This window comes from Psammomys obesus, unplaced genomic scaffold, assembly GCF_907164565.1.
Source record: "Psammomys obesus unplaced genomic scaffold, mPsaObe1.curated_primary_1811, whole genome shotgun sequence".
In the NCBI taxonomy this organism is placed as follows: Eukaryota; Metazoa; Chordata; class Mammalia; order Rodentia; family Muridae; genus Psammomys; species Psammomys obesus.
In genome coordinates this window covers 8,984,772-9,003,028 of record NW_026585698.1, presented here as the reverse complement: position 1 = coordinate 9,003,028, position 18,257 = coordinate 8,984,772, and the positions used below count along the sequence as shown (strand labels likewise).

Below are 18,257 nucleotides of genomic sequence, written 5' to 3'. Positions count from 1 at the left end.
ACTGTCCTAAAAGATCCTCATCTGAGCTGCTAGGGGCAGGAAGGAAAGCACCATTTCCTGGTGATCAACAATGGCAATTCCATAATCTATTCACTCAACCTGATGGTGCCGGGTAGGTTTTGGAAAGGAGCATGGCTCTGCCTAAGGCGTGTGTATTACAACAGGAGATTGTGGCTGAATGGAGCTGGTTAATGACTCAGGGACCATTGTGCCTGGGCCTTCAATGTTAAGTTGGTAAGGAAAAAGGCTCAAGTCACACCGAGGAACCTTACCCCAAGATGAAGAAGGTACCTTTTCATTTAGGCATCTTCTCAAAAAAACATAACAGCTTAAAGAACATGTAAGTTTCCTGAGAAATATAAGCGATTTTATAATGGCTGCAGTGATGATGATGATTACTAACAGATGTGTAAAATTCATTTCAGAAGATGGGATTATAGATGTTTGCTAAGACCTGGAAAAGCGAACACACAGAGGACAGGGGAAAAAGAGGCTGCAGCAAAACAGCAGGACACACTTTAATGGTGGCAGGTGGGGGCATTCAGACCATTAGTGGATGTGTGGACATGAGGCCATTAGCATTAAGTTTGGCTTCAGAATCCAGCCTTGACCATCAGCAAAGTGTAAGCAGGAAAGTGGAATCAGAGGTCCATGCCTTAAGGAAAAGATGAAATGGTATTATCCTGGGTGGTATTTTTTGCAGTGATAAAACACAGCATCTGTTAAGTACAGAGGAAGAGAAGGAGGAAGAAGAGGAAAAGGAAGAGAAGAAGGGTGAGGAGAGTGAAGAGGATGAAGAGGAGGAAGGGAATGGGGTACATCTTTATACATTGGTGAAGTAGAATGCTCCAATAATGACTTGGAGAAATGCTGAAATGAAATCACTGAGATGAATGTATGTTCATGAATTCTGTCAAGAGATAGATTCTGAGTAGAAACAGAACACCAGATGCCAGCGTTACCACACCTCTAGTCATTTGAGTCAGGGAGGGAAGATGAAGAGAAGAGAAGGAATAAGAGCTTGCACATGGACACACTGACAGTATATGCTTGCCACATATGCTTGCCACAGGACCTGAGTTCTGTCCTGGAACACACATTTTAAAAAGCCAGGAATCACAGGGCATGTTTGTAATCCCAGCATTGTAGAGGCTGGGAAGGGGGAACCTCGGGTTCACTGACCTAGTTCAATCAGCAAGCTTCAGGCCAATGAGAAACCATGTCTCAAAAAACAAGGTGGATGATACCTGAGAATGACACTATGGTTGTCTTCGGTCTGTGCACACACACACACACACACAGACACACATCACACTGAAAATGATTAACAGCCACACTCCTGTTATTTCTCCATTGGATATCTGCTACGTGGTAGAAGGCTCTCGCAAATCATAACAAACTGAGCAACAAACAAAAGTGGTTCAGGAGGTACTAGAGACCGTTACTCATTCCACAGAAGTTTTTATTGATTGACAGATATTGTTCAGCAAGGAACGAACCCTATCCTTCTGAAGGCTCATATGTCTCTTGAACGGCCCCTGGTAAACCAGATACGAGATGCAAGCTCTAAAGCTCCACTGAGAGTCGACATAACTAATCCGGTGATGATGCATTTCCTGCAAGGAGATTTTACTCTGAATCCTGCAGCAGTGGCCACAGCGAAGCTCTGGGGTGGGGTGGGGTGGGGCACAGTAAACCCAGGAAGTTCTTCACAGGGCAAGGGGCACTGGAACTACCCACCCAGCTGGGAGAGGTACCTCTGATGGAGGCTGGTACGGTGGAGAAGGAGCAAGAGCCGTGCTGGGTGTCACAGAAAGTCAAGAACCTCGTTGGAACCAGAATGGACAGCTCCACGCTGCTTCTATTGCTTAAACTGCCCTATTTGGAATCTTCCTCCAAACAGCAACAGACACACATTCTTCTCAGTTACTATTTATTGGCCTCCTGCTCTAATTCGCTTCAGCAAATGTACTTTCCCACTTTGACAGATAACCCCCACTAAATATGTTTAGTAGAAAACAGGCCTCATTTCTTTGATGCTCATGAGGGGGAAAGAAAAAAAAAAAAAAGCCCAGAGTGGGACGTGGGAGGGATTAGCATTCAGTGAGTCATCACCTTGTGCTGGCCACTTCAGGTTCAATTTAGTTTATTCTTTCTAACATCTCTTTGTGGTAGGTATTAGGGTGGCCAAGGCCACAGCAGCTAGAAAGGTTTAGCTGTTGACCTCAGATGCCACAGAGGAGGAGGAACAGGGTTGGTAAGCTTCAATTCCAGGCCTAGGTCCAGAGCTCCTACCCAGGTCCTTGTTCTCATCCCCGAGAGTCACTTTTACTGTTGTTACAGAATTTCTCAGCAGCACTTAAAAACAAAAACAAAAGACAAAAAAATAAAAACCAGGGCAGATTAAGCTGTCTGAACAGGCAGAGGCCAGATCGTATTAATAATTTAGGTCCTACTAAAGCTGAAGTGAAGCATCAAGGAAAACAGGTCAAAGCCGAGAATGCCAAATGGACGTAAGAGTACTCTCTCTGTCTCTGCCACAAGCCAAATCCACCAGAAAGGAAATAAAAACAGACTGCCTATCACACACTGAGCAGCTGTCTGCAATTGTTATTCCATCTTATTGTGTGGAAAATGCACTGGGGTGTCATGTATAAAATCTGATCATCAGCCTCTAAACACAAGGCCCTTCCACGGGAAGCCTGACAATTACAGAAATCTGGGTTAACACACCTGGCAGTAAGAGGAAATCAAGCTGTGTTTGTGGCAGGATTGTGTGAAATGAAGACCATGGCTCCCGTTGGCCAGGTCCTAACACAGCCAGCAGGAAATCAAGACAAACACACACACACACACACACACACACACACACACACACACACACACAAACACACACTTTTTTTGTTTTTGTTTTTGTTTTTTGTAGGCCATGGGATCAAATCCAGGGTCTTGTGCATGTTAAGCAAGTGTTCTGTCACAGAACTACATTGCAGGGCCCAAACACATTTTAAAAAGTATTCCTGACCCAAGATCCAATTTCAGACGAGACAAGGCACATTCAGAGCCCTTTGAACTGAATCACTGAGCAGAACCAAAGGAGATTATCCAGATCACTAGTTCTCCAGTAATAAAGACAAGTGACTATGTGTGCCTCATGAGCCCAGGTCTCCAGCATTAACACATCAGCACAATTTGGAATAAATGTGCATAACAGACACATTTGTTTTATAGCAGAGGGTGACTCCGGCATGGTGAGCAGGGGTCCTTAATAAAGGCCATGCTTCAAAGGAGAGCTATTAATTACATTGGGCAATTTTCAACATCGATATGGTTATCTTCCTGTTACTGAAACTCAGTCCACTGTGTGCACAGACATAAGCAGGTACACTTGTGGTGCTGCTGAATCAGGTTTGGTGGCTGGGCCACCGTATCTGTGGACAGCAGGCTGGGTAGGTCCTCATGGAGAGGGACTGAGCAGTGCATAGTGCTCAGAAGCCATGCTCACTTCGAGCACACTCCATCTCCACATCTCTGCCCCAGTTTGAGATTCTGTGGCCGAAATGAGGAAGAATGGAAATCGAGGAATTTATGATTTCTTCAAAGTTATGGATTTACTCACGTCTCCTAGGCTGGAAGTCCACAGTTCCAACGTCAACTCACATTTTTCTTTTTATTGGTACCAGATTCAAATTGTTATATGCTTTGCAGTAATGGTTAATGTCTCTTTTGCAACTGCAGATTGAAAACGTAAAACTCAAGCCATGCACCATTACTTAAAAAGCACCTTTTAAGCTATTTACTGTATAACGAGTGTCGACATTGATGCATAAGAATGACATGAAACTGATTAGAAAATAAACCACTGAGCAACCAGAGTGAAAGATTTCTCCGGGTGTAATTTCTCCTCCTGTGGCTGGGAAGATCTTGTCACTAGAATAGTGAAATAGAGCTGGCCTGTACTCTCATGGCCATAGCTTTGAGTTCTGCCATTGTTTTTGTCTATCACTTGTAAATTAAGTTTCCAAGCCGCTGTTTTTCTTTTTCTTTTATCTTTCTTTCTCTTCATTGGCAAAATGGGACTAGCTCCAGCTTTCCAGAAGATTTATTCAAGCATTAATGAAAACAACAGCCTTTGGTACCTGTCAGTCAGATTACTATAAATCGACCCTAATATTTGCTAGTGGATTTTCTAAGATTTCAAACTGAGTTTGCTAATAAAACCTAAGAGCATTTAATTTTGAGTATTTATATTTACTGTTTTTAGCTAATCTCCTCCCTCAAATTAAACTTTGTGTCCACTGTTCTCAAAGTTATGGGGAAGCTAAGACCATTGATAAGGCCCAGGAGGGGTGTGTGTGTGTATGTGTGTGTGTGTGTGTGTGTGTGTGTGTGTGTACATGCTGAAAATCAGGATCGATTCTGGGGAACCCCAGTGGGATTTAGTTTTAACGTTCCGTTATCTTCTCAAATAGCTTTTTTATGTTGATGTTAGCTCCTTGCCTTTCTATGCATCGCATTTTGATTTCTACCCTCTGAAAAATTGCCCATCTTGAGCATGCTACTAAAAGCCAGAATATTCTTCAGTCTTTTCATCAACTGATTAGGATAAAATGGAAGGCTGCAAAAAATATGGAAATAGACATGTCTAGAAAGAACTGAAAAAGTCAGTCAGTTACACAAAACAAATTTGCTACTCTTCCTCAAAAATACAGACATTTTAGGGATTTATTTTATGCAGAGTTCTTTATCATTGATAGGAATATGGCTTTCTTAAGGTAAGATGAAAAAATTTCCAAAAAAAAAAAAAGGCAGAAGTGAAAACGATTTGAAGTTAAGTCAACTTTTCACCCTTTACTCGCTGTGTCCCACTCTGTCATGTTCTTTTAGGAGAAGATCATGGGGTTTCTCAAGCGTCCTTAGCATGGCATCCTATGACTCAGGATTCAGAGAAGGTGCTCCCAGGAGTCATATGGAGGCCACCATAGGTGCAGGATGGTGGGAAAGGCACAGGATGAGAAGGGGGTCTGACCTGGGCTTGAATTTCCCCTTTATACCAAAGAGTAATGCCTCATTAGGTAAAATGCTAGAACTTTCTAAGCCCAATCTTCCCTAATCAGGAAAATGTACACCTTGTAGTCACGAGAACTCAACACATTGATTTGTTTCACAGGCCCAACAGGGTATGTGGCCTTCTTAGTTCCATGACTTAGGGACCAATGAATAAAGGAGGGAGCAAATTCTGTGCCACACACTCTTGCTGAGTTCTTTATAATAAAAATCGTGAGTGGGGGGTGAAAAGACTTGATTTAGGGGGCCAACTCTGCTCTTCTGTTGGGTCTAAGGCGAACAGGAACATGGGAACACCGGCCAGTCTAGGCGGCAGCGGTAAGTGTACTTCAGTTTGAGCCAGTACAGAGCCAGTTATCTTGCTGTGTGGGACTGGAAGCTTTATAGACCACGATGACTAACTTTTGTCAACTCGACACAAACCCAGATACATCTGGAAGGAGAGATTCTTAATTTCAGAAATGTCTCCGCAAGATTGACCTGTAATCAGGTCTGTGGAGCATTTTTTAAATCAATGATTGATTTAGGAGGGCCCAGCCCACTTTGAGTGGTGCCACTCCTGGGCAGTTCATCCTAGATGGTGTAAGAAAGCAGGCTGAACAGACCTTAGGAGGCAAGCCAGTCATCAGCAGCCTTCCATGGCCTCTGCTTCAGCTCCCACCTCCAGGTTCCTGCCCTGACCTTCCTCCCTTATGCACTGTGACCTGACTATTGTAGGAAGAAATAAACCTTTTCTTTCCCCGAGTTGCTTTTGACCAGGCAGCAGTAGACACTTAACTAAAACAGAAGCCCTAGAACACAGTAACTTAGAAGTTTGGCAGAAGGGGCTGCGCTGGGGAGAACAGCCACTGGACTACCATGAGTCCTGGTAGGTAGGCATGATTTACTGACCAGATCACTCATTCCCCCTTCATTTCCCAATGAACGCAAAACTTTTACATTGCTCTATCCATTGTACGGAGGGTGAAAATCTAATAGGCAATGACGCCTACATGTATATAATCATATGTGTATGTATGTACACACACATGTATGCATGACATATCTTGTAGACAGTGAAGGGTCATAAAGACCAAGGAGCTACCTTTTGCCAAATAAATGCTTCAATATTTCTGGCTCAGTTTGCAAAAAGAAGGTCATTTGTTCAGGGATTCATTTGCCTGTGAACACAGCTCTTTAGAAAAATTGATTACTCTTATTTATTTCTGTGTAGGGGCTGTGCTACGGCACGTGTGTGTATGTATGTCACAGGACAACTTGTGGGAGTCGGTTTTCTCCTCTTCTACCATGTGGGTCACAAGGACTGAACCTGTGCATGTGGTTCTTGAGCATTCTTGAATATCTTCGTAGGTGACCATCCGGAAACCGAGACACTAATTAACAACGGTGTTAATGAACGCGAAGTGTAGTTAACACACGAGTCTTCGGTGCTCAGAATGCTGGATTTAATTCTCCAAGGGTTGAGGGAAAGTGTCCGAAGAGCTAGGCTCTAGGACTCAAATGCTGTGTGGGGTCAGTGATGTCTTTGTAAAATTTCACACATCGGTCAATTTTGTGAGTGATAGCAAGTGCTTGTGAGCTGCAGAAGGGGTCAAAAGCATTCTTGCATTTTCTCATCCTCCCTCCACCTTCTCTTTGCCTGTAGCTGTTCAGTTTCATTTGAGACCTTGTGACAGGAAAGGAGGCTGGGAACCTTGCTAAGTAACTCCCTGGATTCCAGGAAGCTGGTGAGGCAAACTTCTTTTCTGTATCTCTATTAAAAAAATACATATCCCTGTCGATCAATATGGGAACTGACACCCAAAGAGGTCCCTTTCCAGGCCTTGTCACCAATCAATAGCAGCTTCCCTGTGAACTGACATCAGCCTCTGTTACAGTCCGTGATACTCACCCTCAGCCCCACGCCTTTTCCTATACCACCTATTTACCTGCCTTTTTGATGTCTTTGTCCTCTTAAAATGAACCATGCTTTCGTGCTTTCTTCAACTGTACTAACTTCTTTATTTATCTTTTTGTGTGTGTGCATGTGTGTTTGTGTGCAGGTATGTATGTGTGTGTTCACGTGTGAGAGTATGAGCACGTGTGTGAGTGGTACATGTGTGGAGGTCAGAGAACAACCATGGTTATTAGAGCCCCTCCTTTCACTGTGCTAGAGTCCCATACGCCATGCTAGCTGACCTGAATCGCTCCAATTCTTGTCTCTGCCTCCCATTGCTTTGTTGAAGTGCTAGGTGCGTTCTGGGGATACAAACTCAGCTCCTCCCTCTTGTGAGGCAAGCACTTTGCCCACTGAACCATCTCCCTTGCCCTGTACAGACTTCTTACAAAACTGTATTTCACTAGGATAGAATATCACCATTTATATGATTAAAGTCACAAGGGTCTGTAGAGACATCTCCACATGGATTACAAACATGTCAGGATTTCTACTTTCAGAACCTAGAACACCCTAGACTAACCCTTCCTACTACTACCCATTTTGCTCCTCTCTTTCTCTATCTCTCTCTCTCCTTCTTTACTACATGGTTCACACACAAGAAAGGAGAACTGTATGTGTCAGATGGGAATGGCAGCCTTTGCTCCGTCACAGTTACTCAGAAGGGTAGTGGTGATTGAGAAACAGGAGACTAGGAGCTGCACATCATACAGACAAGCGCCTGTCCTGGAGGCTGATGACCATCCTGTTTCATGGTGCCCCGCAGCCTGAGAGCATCAGACAGGGCCCAGATAAAACCCTGACTGTGTGCTGAACATTCAAAGTGGATTTCCATTGCTTTGTTCTCTTTTAATTTATACAGATCCAGAGAACACCAATTTGGGCAAAAAATATTGGGAGTTACTGGTTTTTCAAGTGTCTTCTATATACACAAATGCTTCTTTAGAATAAAATGAGGATGATATCACAATATATACAGGCATCTCCCTTTAGTGTTGAATCTATACATCAACATCTATAAATGAACACTTTTCAGTGACTGGGATTCCACTTAAAAATTATTTAAAATGTATATCTACATTACTTAAAGTACAGTTGCTCATATGACTTTAGGCTTCTGCATTCAAACATAAATGATTAATAAAAATTACAACTCCTAAATCATTTAACTGTTAATATCTCAACAAAAGATCTTTTTTTTTTTTCTTGATGTATTATTCACCTTGGATACCCATTTATAAAAACCCTGAGAAAACCTCACCAGAGGTTGTGGTAACCTTAGCAAGGGACTGAGAATGGCACAGACCCAAGGCAGGCTGGAAAAGGAGCCTGAGACATGTTGACCTTTGGACACATAGATCACAACTTTTTTTTTTTTTTTTTTTATGGCATGGACAAGACTGCCAAAGGCCCTAGCACATGGGAAATCCACAAAAAATACTTGTTTGTTTATTTGCTTATAATCCCTTACCTATCTGTATAAGTCAAGGGAAGATCTACCCGAATGGGGGAAGGGGAGATCCCTATGTGTTCCCCCCTCCTGTCTCACTAAGTAGCTGGCTTGCTGGCTGCCCTGGAACTCACTATAGAGACCAGGTTGACTTTTAACCCAAAGATTGAATCACAGAGCTCTGCCTTGCTCTGCCTTTTGAGTCCTAGTGCTAAAGGAGTAGGCTGCCGTATTCCACCAATGAAGTTTTATGACGTGAATAGATAGATACAAGTAAAAATACAATAGGAGCAAAACACACCTTACCTGATGCTGAACTCTATGCTTTTTCTCTAAGAAAGCTTATGAAAAGTGAACATTTCTCTGTGATCAGATTCCAGCAACTAAATACACAAATTATAGATGTATCATTTTGTAAAAAGAAAAATTACTATACAAAAAAGATCATTGGCCTCAAGAGTAATAAAAAAAAATAACAATAATAACAGCTATCAACAACTGCAGTAGGACCTGCAGAGAGCTACAATCACACAGACACACCCAGTAGTGCAATACTGGCATGAACACTATGGGTGTAACCAACCTCTTTCTGATTGGATTTAAATCCCGTTCCACAGGATGAATTGGCATTGGTCCCATACCTGGCACTGTTGTTGTTCCAAGAATGTGCAGCTAAACAAGTCGTAGGTCTTAGAGAGTACCACTTAGCATTGCTCTAAGTGGAAATAATATTAAAATTACCCCTAATGCTGCATTGCTCTACCCATAGATGAATGCATCACTCAGTCCTCATCAGAGGAACCCCCCCCTTTTTTTGAGGTAGATGGTAATTAATACAAAGACCCAAAACTGGCAAGACGCAGAGAATAAGTGACAGCAGATTGCTCAGCCCCCAAATTAGCCACTTATGCTGCACCCCTAAGACTCAGGGACCACTGGGAGGAAAAAAGGAGCAGAGAGACTCTAAGAACCAGAGACAATGAATGAATACAAAGAAACAATGATCTCCTGTCACAACAGGGCAGCTGTACGTGTGAAGTCTCAGTGGTTATTGTAGGATTCACAGGGCACGTGCAGGCTCCCCAGAGCAAATCCAGCATGGAGACGGAAGGACCCACACCTAGCCAAGGAGCTACCGGTGGTAGATAGCTGCTGGGAGAGGGAAAGTCAGTTTCTTTAAGAGTGTTGCCACTGGAAGGTTGACTACACAGTGGAAGGCCACACATCTATGAAAGTATAGGCAGCACAGACTTAACCTGATGGGTGGAAAGAGAAGAAGAGGAAAAGAAGAAGAAGAAGAAGAAGAAGAAGAAGAAGAAGAAGAAGAAGAAGAAGAAGAAGAAGACACAAAGTTGGATGAATGGGAAGGGTAATAGGGGATAAACTGGGGGAGAGAGTGAATATGCTGAAAAACTCAAATTCCCAAAGAACTAATAAAAAGTATCATAAAAATTAAAAATAACTTATAGGGAGGGACCTAAATTTGAATCTGAATTTAGATAGCACATTCAGACATATTCATAACTATATCGTATATATCTAAAATGATTTTGCATTGCTCGCCATACTGATCAGTAGCAAAAGAGTTCACAGTGCTTTTAATGAGCAGAGGAGTGAAAATTATGGGAGAAAAACCGTAGGATGATAGTAAGAGTAAGGTGGGAGAAGAACCTGCTGGCTGAGAAATCTTCAAATACCTTCCATATCCCTACAGATAATGGTGCCATAACAGAGGGCAAAGGCTTGCAGGCTTCCGGTGAGTGAGTTAAGCACTTTTCTGTGCTCCACAAGGCTGAAGCAAAAAGTTCCTCAGGAGCTGACCTGTGGGGTTCTGGAAGTTAATTGGTATAATTCCTGAAGGCGCAGGATGCAAGTCATGTTATTTGTTCTTTCTGCTCCTCTGCTCATTCCCACCTGCTGCTGCATGCGTTTCTTTGTGCCAACCTGCTCTGCACTGACTTTCCCTATGGCCGATGACTAACACAGAGACACACTGCAATGACAGACATTTTGCAGACGAAGAGGCTGAGGCACAGAGAGGTCAAATAAGTCCGCCAAGCTCATGTCGTTGAGTGACAATGCTAACATCCTCACACACCTTGGTCTCCAGTCCATGCTCACAGCCCTTACACAGGCTCGCTTTTCATCCATCCATTGCATCCTCCATCTGCCCACTGACCCAACCCTCTGAGGCAGCAAGACTCAGTTCGTGTTTAGCCAATAATTACAACCTGGCCTCAAAGAGCTCAGCCTCCTGGAAGAACTAGACACGAAAATACATCATCGCAACTCAGCATATCCAGTACAGTAACAGAGAGAACAGGCTCCTCGGAGACTTCAGGTCTCTCTTCTCGAGAGATATGGAAACACAACAAGCTCCTGAGGGTCTGAGCAGTCACGTCCCATAAAAGCCTGGCTACAGCATGAATACACAGCCTGGCATCTTATGACATAAATACCTGCGTGACCAGGTATGAGGAAAACGGTAACATGTCAAGACACACCAAACATCGCTGCGAGAGCCACAGCCAGAGTTCATGTATTCTGAAGTCTACCCTCAGCCCTTCATTGCTTTGACCTTAAACAAGAAGTTTACGGCCATCGCTGACATCACAATAGGCAATTTTTTATGAAAAAAAAAAAAAAAGGAGATAGCATAATACCCATGCCACAGAGAAAAAGAGATAAAGCCACAGCCTTTTGGAGTCCCTCTGATGTAGTAGGAGGCACAGATACATTCCTGAGGTGTCATTATGTTCCTGTCTTTTTAAGGTCCTGGTGTGGGTAATTTTCATACATAGCATTAAAAAAAAAATTTTAAGGACACAGAACCTGGGGCTCAAATCACTCTGTAGTTATGAGCACTGGATGTTCTTCTATAGGACCCTGATTCAATTCCCATCAACTATATGGTGGCTCCCAACTTTCTATAACTCCAGTTTCGGTGAACCTGAGACCCTCTTTTGGCCTCAGTTATGGTATTCACACATAGATTCAGGCAAAAATGTCCATACACCTCAAACATTAACAACGAAAGACGGAACATTTAAGTAAAACCTTAAACTGCATCACGCAGAGGATGGGAGAGATAGACACATCAAAATACCGAACCACTCTGAGAAGCCAACTGTATGAATTGAGATATCTTATTTCAGCAATAAATTCTTATTTAAAAAAACTTTCTGGAAGAAGTCCATTTTAAAAAAAAAATTTTTTTTTTCTCTGTTGCATTCATGTGTGTTTACATGGGTGCTCATGTGTGCAGATATGTTTGTATCGAGGCCAAAGGTGAACCTCTGGTGTCATTCTTGAGGCTATCAAGCCAGTGAGCCCTAGAAATCTGCTTGTCCCCACTTCCCCAGCACTGGGATTATAGCTGCACACTAGCACACCCATCTTTTTTTTATGTGGGTGCTGGGGATCAATCTCAGGTCATCACACTTCTACAATAGGATCTTTGCCCACTGAACTCTCTCCCTAGCCAGGCCCACAAGTCTGCAGTGACAGAATGGATGCCATGCTGTACCCATGAGGTAGCACCTCAAGAGTTCAGTAAAGAGAGCTGGGCAGCTCACAATGGAACTTCCTGGGCCTTGGATGTACGAACTCCAGAAATTGGTTTGTTTACTGGCTTATGACTCAGTTTCTTCAGCTGCAATATGGCGATATTAAAAACACACTCTGATGGGTTATTGTTAATGTTAAATGAGCCTCCAACCCACAAGGCAATGCAAAGGAAGCCCCACCTGGTGCATGGTACCCGGTCAGCAAATGGGCCTGAGAGAAAAGACTGGAATCCAGGAAATGTGATTCTTCATCTCTCCCTTTGAGCCAGGAACTTGGCAGCTTCCCTAGAATTTGATTTCTTCTCACTTCCCACCTACAAGCCACTGCCAAGTTCTACTGCATCTTCCCTTAAATATCTTTCACATGCCACACCCCCTCTCCGTTGGCAGATCCCCGCCCTCCCCCCAGTTTGGGCTCCCAGCATCTCCTGCCTGGATCACCCTCTGAGCTTCCTGACTGCTCTGCTCCTGTCTACAACGCTGACAAGCAATGCACTGTTCCAGAGCAGGCATCCTGCCACCTTGGAGAGGGAATCTGGCCAATCCCTGTAAGATGGCACACATAGGTCTTCATACTCCGGTCCCTCCTGACTTCTCCTGCCATCTACTCAGACCTCCTTTTTCCCAATGCATCCCAAAGTACTGTCTGCTTTCTCAGTGTAACCAAATGATTTCTTCTCTGGTCACCATTTTGGCCATGGGGGGGGGGGTGTCCTATCATCCTATCATTCTTGTCTCCTCTCCCTGCCTTGTCCTCCAAGGGTCAGATCCTTCTCTGAACCCATTCTACTCAACTGATGGGCATGTGGGAGGGTGGGGGGGGATCTCCTGTACAGTCTCTCAGAACTGCCCTGATGGAAGAGGATGGGAGGTGGGCTTATCTTTCTTCTCATCTCTTGGGCGTTATCATACTGTTATAACAATTTGCTTTAACTCTGTATACAACATCTGACGCCAAATCTGATTGGTAGAACTCGGCTCAAGCACCCTTACTGAATGAATGCATGAATGTAAGAATGAAACAATGAGGATTTATTCCTGCTTTGCTATTGATTATTCAAATTCAACAGCAGCCATCAGTAGTCACAAAATTGAATTACTTGAAAGATTTCCAGTTTACCCTACTTCCCAGCGCTGTGGCGGCTATGCAGAGAGGCATAAGGAAACTCCATAGCGCCTGAGTGTAGGGTTTTCTCAGGCAGCCTTCGAGGGTTTTGTTTGTTTGTTTGTTTGTTTGTAAATATAAGCAAGCAGATATTCATACATCTAAAGACAGTTTGCTGCATAAATTAAAGTTAATTTTGTTGCTATTTCTCAGGGCAGAAATGCATGACTAGCTCATGGGGGGAGAGGGCTGAGCATGCAGAAAACATGGTTGTATGGAAAGTGGCAGCAAGGGGCATGCAGAAACCACACAGGCACTGGCAGAAGGGATCTCATGCCTCCCTGCGTTTACAGCAGGTTGGGTTATCTTCTGCCACACACCTATGGGCTGGTGACATAGTTTCTCTCTGCAAGCTGCCAAGAACAGAGACCTAGCATGGCCTGCTCAGGGCACCGTGCCTACCTTGGCTTGCCTTCTGCTGCTGAACACCTAAGCAGCCCACTGGGAGAGAAGTGTGTGGAGGGAAACGGATCTGGGACAGAAAGATGTGTGGGGAGCCAGGTGTGGGCTGGTGCACACCTTTAATCCCAGCACTAGGGAAGACAGAGGCAGGTGGATCTCTGTGAGTTCGAGGCCACGACTACAAACCCTGTCTCAAAAAAACAAAATGGGTAGCAGTATGGGAAGAACTATCTGTCTTTAAACCAATATCCATTAAAGCCTTGCTTGTACCCCCCTTCAAACCAAATAAAGGGCCTGGATAGATCTCAGCCGGATAGTGTGCACTGAGCATGTGCAGGCATCTGGGGTCCATCTCCACTAGCTCCCACCTTCAACCCCCCAATAACGGCTTTAAACACTTATTAGATGAAATTCTTTAACCCACTTAAAACTACTTCAGTTATGCCAAAAATAAAACAGCTTCATTAAAATTAGAATAATTACAAATGTATTAACATTTTTGGTGTGTGTGTGTAAGAGTTCACGCTCCTAGTTAACATACCTAAAACAAAGTAAGTGTGCAGTTAACTGGGCTTCAAGAAAGCTGGTGGAGTGTCAGCCTGGCATTACGGTTCCTAGGCATTCTGATTAGACTGTGTATCCCATGATGCCTGCTGCTGTGTCAAATAGTCAAGACAGGGTCATCCTGGGCTTGCTTAAACCTGAACTTCAGGATTACCATGGCCCAAAGTATTCCATTTCTAAGTCAGAGGCTCTTTTACATAACAGCAGCTTACATAGTTACTAAGCTTTTTCGAGTGGGGTTGTCTGAGTGCGTTCACTATGACTCTTATGGAATTAGAAGGTCCTAGAGGGATAGTTCATAAGCAGAACCATCCTCATAAATACCCACAAAGCAATATTTACAGGCAGCTTTCTTCCCTATTGGCACAGGGTCTGTCCTATGGAATAAAGTAGCCCATCATCCCCGATTAGGATTCTAGGTAAAGGTTCAGGAGAGGCTCAAAGTCAACCAATTCAGGGATTGAAAGTTACATTTGGATACAAAGTGGACTGGGAATGTGTCTTCAAAGTAACCAGACCTTAACCCTATACACTAACAGCCTCTGACCATGGGACCATCTTCCGCAGAACATTGTCCTTCAGATGAATGCATCTGTGACGCTGTGACAGTGCCATTCCTGAGCCACTCTCTGCAGCATCTCTCTGAGACTCCTGAGAACAATGTATCTGTATCAGGTTGTCTGCCCACAGTGACGATATTGATACAGTGCTATGTGGCCCTGTGGTTGCTAAGAGATTTACGTTGGGAAGAGTGTCGCACTTCTAGCAGAGCATTCTGGTCCATAAAGCTTTTGCTCCAGCTTAGTGAGTCCTGAAGCAACTCCGTGTCACCCTTCCCCGTGTGGCATCCTAGTCAAACAGGGGCCCAGGTCAGTCACTGATGTTACACAGGTCCTGCCAGCAACCTTCAGGATGTCACTGAATCTTTTATATCTGTCTGTCTGTCTATCTATCTATCTATCTATCTATCTATCTATCTATCTATCTATCTAGTATACCTGTACCTTCGTGTCATAGAAGCCCATTTAGCATCAAGGAGTGGAGGCAGAGATAGTTGACAGGAGGCCATCTATAGTGACCTTTTCCTAGCCAAACCTCATATAATAAAACAAGACCAGAGCCTAGCAAAACATGGCCATTTCCTTACTCTGCTATACAACGTTTTGAAACAAGCCATCACAAAAGTCCTTGCCCCAAGTTTATACTTTTATGAAAAGAGATGCAGGGAGTTTATTTACAAGAATACCCAGAGGGAAAGCATTCATACACAGGCAACATCTTGCCGCAAAACCACTGCAGCCCTCCAAATTCTATCTCCTTCAGGCTCTTCTGCCGCAAAAGGCAGAAGGCCTAGTCCTGCGGAGCCTAACTGTGAAGGCACCTGGGAAGGTACCCCAGAAAACCATCTCTCTCTTAAAGAAAGGTAGATTTTTTTACGGATGGCATTTGCATGTGATTTGCAAAGCAGGCAGATCAAGGCTGAGAACTATTGAAGAGCTCCTTTCCCTTGGGGTATTCACACAAAGACACATCAAAATGCTTTATGACTGGCTTCCATATTCAGATCACCGGGTTTTAGTCAAATTTTATTAATTGTCATGCAGGGGAAGTCCTCTGGAGCATCACAGAGCAGCCAGTCCCCAGGAGTCAGCCGAAAGGGCAAAGCTATCAAATAGTAAGAACTCTCTAGCTGCAATGAAATACCACTGGCCTAGAATCTCTCTCCCGTGTCTCCTCCCAGTCCTGGACATAAGAACGGGGTGCACAGTGCCCCACAGGGGCTTTGATCGTAGGCCATCAGTGATGGAGGCTGCAGGGCTCCTCCCCCACCCGCATGTCACAGGAATGCCGGCCTTTTAGAAACACACTCGCTCAGCAGGTAAGGCTCAAACCTCTGGGTTTTCAACTCTATTTAACCACAAAAAGTTATTCCTAGTAGCTGCTTTTCATTGCAGAACCCCAGCTTGAAAAAAAAAATGCCTCCTAGAGATAAGGGCCCAAGGGCAGCAAGAAGGCAGAGCAGGAGCCAGCTTGAGGTCACAGAGCTGCCCAAGACCAGAGCACACGTGACACGCTTCCAACACAAAGCTGCTTTTCCGCACAACGGACCTCTAAGAAGTACAAAGGCCCGCTCTCCCGCAAACCCAAGTCACCTGCAGTCTATTTAACCTTGACCCAGCTGCAAAGAAAGTAACTTTAACTCCTCAGCAACATCCCTGTGTGTCTTGCAAACATGCCGGGCGCCCCTGTAAAGTGAGGCACACCTTCTGCAGAGCCCTGCAATCACCCTCCACCCCCGGGAGAAAGCCTTCCCTGTCCCACACCCAGCAGCCCCCCGCCTGTGCTCCCGATTTCCACTCTATGCTGCACGCGAAGCGCCCTCCATGCTTGTCACAGATGTCGGAGGGTACTCATACACAAAGATGAGAGGCCATGGCACACATAGCTACCTTTTTCTTCCGATCCCGGGACCGTTTGCGGTGTTTCCTCTTTTTCTCAGTCTCTTCTTCGGCATTGATTTCTAAATCCCTGTTTTTCTTTAACTGGGAGGCGGCATGAGCCATAATGCATTGAAGAAGACCCTGTCAAACGCACAGAGCTTTCTCTGAAAAGGTGATCTCCGTGGGTACCTTTAATCAGGCATGGAACAGCATAGTCCTCGCAGGAGAGGAGCCTGGGCTGAAAGGCAGGGAAGCATCCAAGAGGCGGAGAGGCAGATGCTGGGGAAACTGCAGCTTTCAAAACCCACCACAGCAGGGGCCGGATTTCATCCTACACCTTGCTGCGCCTTCCCCTCTCCCGGAGAGGGCAGCCATCCTGATGCAGAGGCTGTAGTGGAGGCAGCTGGGACCGGAGGAGCCGGAGTTATGGCCGCATCCCCTGCCACCAGCTGGAAGTGTCTAAGTGATTCCTCCGAAGGGGGAATGCTGCAAAGGGTGGCTCTTCCGAAGGGGACGGATCCGGAGTCACCACACGCGCGCGCGAGGCAGCCGAAAGCCAGTACTAATCCCGAGAAAACGGCTCCAGAATCCTCCACGGAAAGAGAAAGGGCTGCAATTTATCCATCAGCCTAGATCCGCACCCGAGCGAAAATTAACCCACAGAGCACCGAGCGGCTTGGGTTCAACTGCTGATGGTGGCAAAATATATAAAATAAATCAGCCACATTTTCCCAGGGAGACGCTGACTGCATTTTCAGGCAAACAATGCATGCATTGCTGATCTCGACAGGGCATCCTTTATGCCCGGTTAGTCCTGATGCAGTTTGTGGCGAGAATTACAGAAGGGACTCTTGTCTTTTTAAAACAGCGTGCTCATGACAACACATTAGCCAGAAAGGCGTGAGGCCACTGATGTGAGGGACAGATGCCCAATTCAGAGGTTCCCCAGGACCCTCCTCTCATGTGGTATGAGGGGCAGTGGACAAGGCAGCCGGGGCTGTCATCAGTGTTTCAGAGTAGCTTTCATGCTAGGGTTCATTGTCATCGCGTTACTATTTGTACCACCTGAGTCCTCAGTGACTGCAGCCTCTGAATATTCATCATCTGAAGGGAAGCAGCAGCAGCATGGTTCCAAGGTGCCGGTGTCTTCTGAGAGCATACACTGGAAGAGAGCTTCTACATACGGAATCACAAACACACACACATACACACACACACACACACACACACACACACACACACACACAGACACGCCAACACTGACATTGACAGCTTTGGCAAGATGTGCCTGAAATGCTAGACTGGGCCCAAAGCCTGTGGGCTCAAGTTAAGACATCTCAATGTCACCAAGAAAATAAAATAAGGGGAATCAAAAGAGAGGCTCCATAGTGTGGTCTGAGCACAGCAGTTCTTAACTGGAGAGGTGGATGCAGTGGGCTTTGAGAAAGGAGCTCTGAGCTGCATAACGGAGCCCAGAGAATTGTGGGTGTTGCGTTAGGGTTCTACAGAGCTGCTTCTCACCTGGCCTATGTCTAGAGCGATGAGTGGAATTCTTAGCAGCAACTTCCACGGACTGATTGTGCTAGAGATGCCGGTCCCTCTCTTCCTCTAGACCCTGCGAGGCAGCAATAAAGAACTAAAAGATGCAGGGCCCACAGCCTATTTT

At 44.9% G+C, this 18,257-nt stretch overlaps 1 protein-coding gene across 1 annotated transcript in view; it reads right to left on the bottom strand.

Annotated features, from left to right (window-relative positions):
* Ank3 (ankyrin 3) overlaps nt 1–17,183 on the bottom strand; it is a 215,046-nt gene extending 197,863 nt beyond the window's left edge. The window contains exon 1 of the mRNA XM_055598850.1: nt 16,601–17,183. Within this exon, the coding sequence (XP_055454825.1) occupies nt 16,601–16,714 (114 nt within the window). The 5' untranslated portion in view covers nt 16,715–17,183. The remainder of the gene's footprint in view (nt 1–16,600) is intronic.
* Nucleotides 17,184–18,257: the final 1,074 nt, after the last annotated feature.